General features: G+C 37.9%; 2 protein-coding genes across 3 annotated transcripts; one reads left to right on the top strand and one right to left on the bottom strand.

Annotated features, from left to right (window-relative positions):
• Window positions 1–291: 291 nt before the first annotated feature.
• On the top strand, window positions 292–4,177 carry LOC18099890 (receptor-like protein 9b). Of its 2 annotated transcripts, XM_024603191.2 has the most exons (8): window positions 292–790; window positions 875–1,030; window positions 1,138–1,212; window positions 1,296–1,454; window positions 1,553–1,627; window positions 1,775–1,936; window positions 2,066–2,215; window positions 2,306–4,177. In XM_024603191.2, exons 1-8 carry the CDS (start codon window positions 427–429, stop codon window positions 4,099–4,101), a joined length of 2,937 nt encoding a protein of 978 aa, XP_024458959.2. In that variant the 5' UTR covers window positions 292–426; the 3' UTR covers window positions 4,102–4,177. The 2 variants fall into 2 exon arrangements, with proteins under 2 accessions (XP_024458959.2, XP_052309868.1); XM_052453908.1 differs by lacking the exon at window positions 1,138–1,212.
• A 1,353-nt stretch (window positions 4,178–5,530) lies between these two features.
• LOC18099891 (uncharacterized) lies at window positions 5,531–6,603 on the bottom strand. The gene has a single exon (XM_024603193.2). The coding sequence runs from the start codon at window positions 6,497–6,499 to the stop codon at window positions 5,735–5,737; it is 765 nt and encodes a 254-aa protein (XP_024458961.1). The 5' UTR covers window positions 6,500–6,603; the 3' UTR covers window positions 5,531–5,734.
• Between the last annotated feature and the right edge of the window lie 1,080 nt (window positions 6,604–7,683).

Below are 7,683 nucleotides of genomic sequence, written 5' to 3' on the forward strand. Positions count from 1 at the left end.
ATTACCCATGATGCTACAACAGAGAACTTTCTAGAATTTATTTTTTATTTAACTATGTACAGTGCAGTGGAGGCACGCTAAATGCAGCAGTAACAGGGCAGGCATATATCTAATTTTTCCCCTTTTTTTTCTAAAAGAAAACGCATGCCAAGTCTGAAACCAACAAATGAGAAGTCAAACAAAGTAGATCTTCTGTACACATACTTGAAAGTAAAAATAAAAAATAAAAAGAAAATCTGTTGAACATCACACGGAGTAATTCTCGTTAATTTCTCTACAAATTAACCGGAGGACCGTGGTCTTGTAAAAACGTAAGCTTTGCGCTATCCTATCCTATAAGAGAACCTCTGACAGTTACTTTCTACGGCGACAGAGGTGTATTTTGTTTTTTTTTCCTGAGAATTAACTAATAGCAAAGTTCTTCAAATGGAGTTGAACAGGTTGTGTTTAGCAGTGATAATGATTATAAATGTGGTGGTTTTAATACAAGGGTGGCGGTGCCATGGTTGTTTGGAGGAAGAGAGAGTTGCTCTCTTGCAAATCAAAGATGCCTTTAGTTACCCAAATGGCAGTTTCCCGCACTCCTGGGGAAGAGATGCTAACTGCTGCGAATGGAAACAAGTCCAATGCAACTCCACCACACTTCGAGTTGTCAAAATAGACCTTTCTTTCTCAAGGGGTTGGGAGCTGGGAGACTGGCTCCTGAATGCGTCTTTGTTTCTTCCATTCCCAGAACTGAACGCTCTTAACTTGTATGGAAATCGTATTGCTGGATGTCTTGAGAATGAAGGTTTGCCTCTTAGCTGCAATTTTAGAAATTGATACAAGTTTTATAACTTTAATGCTTAAACGCTAACCATGCACTCTCATGCAGGTTTTGAAAGACTATCAGTCCTTGGCAATTTGGAGAGACTCGAGTTGGGCCAAAACAAATTCAACAGCAGCATCTTTTCATCCTTAGGTGGTCTTTCATCTTTGAAATGTTTATCTCTACACAATAATGAAATCGAAGGAACAATAAGCGTGGAAGGTGAGCCTGGCTTTTCTCATCTCAGTTCTTAAACTAATTGTCTCAAACATAATCATGATTCCAAAGCAATTATATATAGCATTAATTTATGTTCTACGTATTTCCAGGATTGAATAATCTGACAAACTTAAGGAATCTGCATATTGCGAGCAATCACATTGAAGGGTTTAAATCCCTTCATGGTACGAAAGATTTTTGAGTTACGCATTATCTTTTCACAGTTTCGCTATTTTTACATCAAACCTTGTACAATTATTTCTTACAGGTGGTGAGGATGAAGTGCTGAAAATGAGCAATTTGGAGTATCTAGACTTGGGAGGTAATCGCTTTGATAACAGTATCTTATCATCCTTCAAGGGTCTTTCATCTCTCAAGAATCTCGGTCTGGAAAAGAACCATCTGAAAGGAACATTCAATATGAAAGGTTTATAAACCAATTATTGCTCACACGTTATTCCATTTCAAAAAATGAGTTCCAAGGCTTTGCTGTGACCTAATCAGTTCTATTTTCCTGCAACCTAGAATTGGAAGCTTTGAGCAACTTGAGGAAGCTGTATCTCAGCGGAAATGAGATTGACGAGTTTGTGTTCTCAGAACGTATTACTTAAATATTCCACATGAACGATGGTGGCTTCACGGATCGATCGACCCACCTAACTTTTTACCCAAGATTCCATGCAGTAAGGACGATTTTGATTTGCTCGTAAGGTGTGAAACTTGTTTTGTTTCTCTTCTCTCTTGCAGGTATTAGAGGTTTCGGAAATCTAAGCAGAGTTCGTTTATTTAATATCACCGCAAATGGAAGAAGAATTTCACTTCCATTACTGCAATCATTGGCAAAACTCCCAAACCTCAAGACACTTGATCTGGGGAACAATAATTTCGAAGGAACAATATTAGCTCAAGGTGAGTTGCAATATGTACTGATGTCTAATTTGGATATAGAGATCAACTTGAGCTTCTCCTAATTGGTATCCCTTACTTTATCCTCTTCAAAATATACTAATCATTTCTTGTCGGTTTGATTTATCGTAGCCTTGCCTTCTCTCAAGAATTTGCACAAGTTGGATTTGAGTTCCTCTACTCTCGATAATAGCTCTCTGCAAACAATAGGAAGGATTACCACTCTGACGAGTTTAAAGATGAATGGTTGTAGACTCAGTGGCAGCATACCTATAGCCGAGGGTAAGTCTGATGGTCCTTTCTGATCTCTCTTGCTGATCTCTCTCTTTTTTTTTTCTCATGTTAAATAGTTTGTAAATTGATAATTCTCAGGTCTATGCGAGTTAAAGCATCTTCAAAGTCTTGATATCAGCAATAATAGTCTCACCGGTGTCTTGCCTAATTGTTTGGCAAATTTGACATCCCTGAAACAAATAGATCTCTCTTCCAATCACTTTGGGGGAGATATTTCCTCGTCTCCTCTTATAACTCTGACATCCATCCAAGAATTAAGACTTTCGGACAATAACTTTCAAATCCCCATCTCATTGAGGTCATTTTCCAACCATTCTGAACTCAAATTCTTCTTCGGTTATAATAATGAAATATGTGCAGAGCTAGAGGAGCACAATTTGATCCCAAAGTTCCAACTAGAGAGACTTCATTTATCTGGTCAAGCATATGGTGGAGCATTGCCCTTTCCCAAATTCCTCTTCTATCAACACAACTTGAGGGAGATTTATTTTTCTAACATGAAAATGAGGGGAGGGGTTCCAAATTGGTTGCTAGAGAACAACCCAAACCTACATGAACTTTTCCTGGTCAACAATTCTCTTTCAGGACCTTTCCAGTTGCCAATTCATCCCCATGTGAGTTTGTCACAATTAGATATTTCTGACAATCACTTGGACAGCCACATCCCAACTGAAATTGGAGCATATTTCCCAAGTTTGACATTTTTATCCATGTCTAAAAACCACTTCAACGGTATCATTCCCTCTTCGTTTGGCTCTATGTCTTCTCTTCTAGTTTTGGATCTCTCAGAAAACAACATCTCTGGAAAGCTGCCATCTTGTTTTAGCTCTTTGCCACTAGTTCATGTTTATTTGTCACAAAATAAATTACAGGGATCTTTGGAGGATGCATTTCATAAGTCCTTTGAGCTAATTACATTGGATCTTAGCCATAATCAATTGACTGGCAACATTTCGGAATGGATTGGTGAGTTTTCCCACATGAGCTATCTTCTCTTAGGTTATAATAACCTTGAAGGCAGAATACCCAACCAGTTGTGCAAGTTGGACAAATTGAGTTTCATTGATCTTTCTCATAATAAGTTTTCTGGTCATATCCTCCCTTGTCTAAGATTTAGAAGCAGTATTTGGTACAGCAATCTTAGAATATATCCTGATAGGTATTTGATTCGAGAGCCTTTAGAGATTACAACAAAGAGTGTATCCTATTCTTACCCGATAAGCATTTTGAACATCATGTCTGGAATGGATCTCTCTTGCAACAATTTGACAGGTGAGATTCCTCCGGAAATTGGAAACCTTAATCATATCCATGTACTGAACCTGTCAAATAATTTTTTGATAGGTCCTATCCCACAAACTTTTACAAACTTGAGTGAAGTTGAGAGCTTGGATCTTTCCAATAACAGCTTGACTGGGGCTATCCCTCCTGGACTTGTACAATTGCATTCTCTGGCATTTTTTAGTGTAGCCCACAATAACCTATCTGGTAGAACACCACCTAATATGATTCCACAATTTTCAACATTCAACGAGAGTAGCTATGAGGGAAATCCTCTCCTTTGTGGACCACCACTCTCAAGACATTGCACCACCCAAGAAGAAGAAGCTTCGTCATTACCAAAAAGGACTTCAACGGATGATATAGAAGAAAGTGGCTTCATGGATACAGATGTTTTCTATGTGAGCTTTGTTGTGACATACATCATGATGCTGTTGGTAACAGCTGCAATTTTGTACATAAACCCCAACTGGAGACGAGCATGGTTTTATTTCATTAAACAAAGCATCAATAATTGCTACTACTTTTTTGTGGACAATCTTCATATGCCATCCTGGTTAGAGGTCCGAAACCTTTTGTGTAGATATTTTTAGCATGTGTGGTGTTTCTACTTTTCAAATTCAAGACTGAATTCAATCTTATCGTATTAGTACAAGTTATGTCTGAAAACTTGTGTTGTGCTCTTTATACAAGTGTTTCCTTTTCCTTTTCTTTTCCTTGAATGGACATAGCAAATTTGTGATGAAGAAATCATTTCTTTCCATTTTTTTTTCAGCAACCAATAAGTTCCTCTATCGATATACTTTCCGTCTACGATAGGATTGGATTTGATAGAAGCTCTAAATTTACACCCAAGGCGCCGCGCCCAACTTGGCCATTGTAACTGATTTGAAGTAGTAGAGTTTAGAATCAGGTAAGAAAAGGTCTTTAACACCAAATGGGACAAGACACCATTGATTCTTTGATGAGATGCAGCTTGAATATTGTAGGCCAGAGTAGCAGTTAGAAGCTCTGTTGAGCTAAATGGAAGGCGAGAAATTAGTTTGTTTTCAACAAGAGGAACTTGTAGCCAGAAAAGGCAGCAGCCCAAGCAATAAAACAAGCAGAGTAAATACAGAACTTCTCCCATTCTGACCCTGAACCAAGGCCTCCAACCGTGGCTGCTCGTCAAATACAGAGCAGATGGGTGCTTCCTCAAAAAAGCTAGATTAAGATCAATTTCGATGCATCATTTACATATGCAAATAGTTGGCAGGTATAGGGACCATTTGTAGTATTCAAATGGCTAAAGTTTCCTCAGCCGCAGTTGCAGAAGAAGTGGCAGTTGAATGTGTTTGATTCTCATACAATCTTCATTGCTTAGCGACAAAGTCTGGAGTAAACGATGCTAAGCTTTTTTCAAGACTAGTTGATGAGCTTTGAAATTGTTAGAGAAGAGTTTGACGTGAGAGTCATAATCTCCTGCAAAACAAATCCTATGCATAATGTAGGGGATCATCAAGTAAAGATGTAAAAGTGATCGAGTTTAATTAAGAGAAGGCTAAGAGATGATCTTGGATTCGGGCATAGCTTGTCCTAGGCCAATCTGAAAAAAAGCTAAGAGTTGGCCTTGAGTTTGGGTACTGTTCGTCCTAGCTCTACCAGGAGGAAAGACCAACTTTGGATTTCCTTAAACATAAAACCATGCCTCGTGGAGCATGCTTAGGAGTAAGGAGACCCCTATGCCTTATCTTTAACCCAACACCTGGGCTGTGAAATGCACAAGGACTGTTTTGTCTAGACCCATCACTCACAGATTTAAAAAACAGAGCTCTCATGCATAATTTTGTTCATAGTTGGGTTTGAAAAATAGCTAGAACTGCTGATAGAGCAACTGATTGGGTGGCCAAACTGACTAGAATAGGACAATATCCTCGTCACTGGGTCCATGAATCTCTAACCTATCTAAACTTTTGTCCTTCAACTTAAATATTTCAGCTCCAACGCAAAAAAGGAGAAGCAGGATTAGAGCTGAAGAATGACTTGGTGGAAGCAACTGTGCCAAATGAATACCAAATTATTGAAACCAAAGAATGCCATACTATGTTTTGATGTCTGAAGGTAAACCTCCAAATCACGCTGAAAAAGAGATGCAAGTAAAAGTACATAAACATACAAGAGTTTGTTTCAAGATTGGGAACAAAAAAAAAAAAAAAAGGAAGACACACCAAGAAAACAATTATTCGATTAAGTGGGTTTCATGTCTTGAAAAAGTGCAGACCAAAGTGACTGATCGTCAAAATCACCGTTGAGTCCTCTTCTTTCCTTGCTGTAATCACAATGAATTTTTGGGCTTGTAGATCTTGCATCCAAGGGGCTACGTACTTGTGGGCTCCTATTAGTCATCATCAAACTTTGTGGCACCCTTCCATCTGAAGTCCCATATAATTTTGGGCTCCTGTAAGCAAACACCAATCTCTCCTGCACTTTCCCATCCAGAGGCCCAGACAACTTCAAGCATCTATTGGCATGCATCAAATTCTCTTGCATCCTAGTATCCAAAGGACCAGATTTTGCTTGTCTCCTGATTTTGAGTATTGGAGGCTGCTCTACTTTGATCAACTCCTTCTCACTCCTGTACTTCCTTGTCAATGCTCCTCTTTTCCACTGTCCTTGATATCTAGCTAGCTCTGGCTCTAGTTCAGCCTTAAATGCTGCAGAATCCCGATGAAAAACCAACTTATTGATACACTTCTGGATGCTCTTCTTGGTCTTGTTGATTGCCATAATGAACTTAGAGAGGCTATGTGGACCTCCCCCAACATCCTTCCTGGCAAGCTTGAGTATTTCTAGCCTATGCTTGGCTACTGAAATACCCATACTTTGAAGAAACTCATGGTTCAAGTACGTCAAGTCCTCTGCTTGGAGCTCATTACGAGCAAAGGCAAGACCATACTCATAGATTAGTGAGGGCTCGAGGCTGCTTTTTGACAGCCAAGAGAACCAGTCCATAGCCAAAGATAACAAAGTTTTGGCTGTGTTACATGATGCAAAAACGTAAGGTGTGGTGATGCTATATGAGATATCCCTGCATGTGAAGAGTGGTCCTTGAGATATACATATATAAACAGATAAGAAGGTCAAGTAAATGAATTGAAAAAGTGGGGAAGGAAAAGTGTTATCTTTTTATGAAATTTGGATGGCAGTTGAAATTGACAATGACAGTAATGTGGAGGTTGAGCTTGGTCAAAAAAATCAGCCTTAATTTGTGTCTCAATAATTAGTGGTTAAGAACATCATTAATTTTGGGATGCCCTCTAGGAACAGGCAGTGGACATGAACTTTGAAACCCTCTAGAATGTCAATTGCCATGGCCAAACACTTGAAAAGGATTGTTACAGTAGCACCATGTTTATGTGCCATTCAATTTCTGCCATGATAGCAGAAGCCAATGCCCAGGTGGGATGCCAGCTCTGTTGGTCTGACTTCACTGGTTTATACCAGCAGCCTCCGTTCAAGAATACAATATTTTACCTGTAATCCTAACAAGAATAATGGTTCATGAATTTGCCCTTACCTATCAGCAACTAGATTTGCAGACTTCCAGTGGTTACCTCATCCGATTGCTCTGTCCTTGCTTAATAATTTAAGACCAAGCCATGGTAAAACAAAAATTTCTAAGCTGCTCTAGTTTTATGTTTACAAGGAAGACGCTTTTGGAACACGACCCCAGCGGAGTTTAAAAAGAATTAAAAGAATTATGTTTAAAATTATTGTTTTTATATTTTTAAATTGTTTTGATATATTAATGCTATAAATAATTTTTTAAAAATAAAAAAATATTATTTTAATAATTTTTAAATAATTTTTTTTTGAAAAATAAATTTTATCGTATTCTCAAACATCTCTAAAAGTTTTTTTTAAAAAAAGTTGAACTAAAATATGAAAAGAAAACATTTTCATTCAAACAAATTATGCAGCATTCAAATTTAATTTTAATTTCAATTTCATTAATATAATATAATCATTAAGGTCCAATACAAACTAATTGATGGATAATTAAATGAAACCAGTTAGTACCATCATTGATGAAATTTGTCAGAAACCTACTCATGGAGTTTAATTCAAACCTAATGCATTAAAACTTAGGCCCATTGAATTAGCACCAAATCTACCAACCAGGGTCTCGGCTACAG

Source organism: Populus trichocarpa, chromosome 6 (genome assembly GCF_000002775.5).
Source record: "Populus trichocarpa isolate Nisqually-1 chromosome 6, P.trichocarpa_v4.1, whole genome shotgun sequence".
NCBI lineage: Eukaryota > Viridiplantae > Streptophyta > Magnoliopsida > Malpighiales > Salicaceae > Populus > Populus trichocarpa.

What these genes read in the sequence shown, in the direction of transcription:
- LOC18099890 (XM_024603191.2), top strand. Translation starts at nt 427, where the DNA reads ATGGAGTTGAACAGGTTGTGTTTAGCAGTGATAATGATTATAAATGTG. An exon ending in AGGGTTTAAATCCCTTCATG is followed by an intron (nt 1,213 to 1,295) that starts GTACGAAAGATT and finishes TATTTCTTACAG; the next exon opens with GTGGTGAGGATGAAGTGCTG. An exon ending in CGAGTTTGTGTTCTCAGAAC is followed by an intron (nt 1,628 to 1,774) that starts GTATTACTTAAA and finishes TCTCTCTTGCAG; the next exon opens with GTATTAGAGGTTTCGGAAAT.
- LOC18099891 (XM_024603193.2), bottom strand. Translation starts at nt 6,499, where the DNA reads ATGGACTGGTTCTCTTGGCTGTCAAAAAGCAGCCTCGAGCCCTCACTA.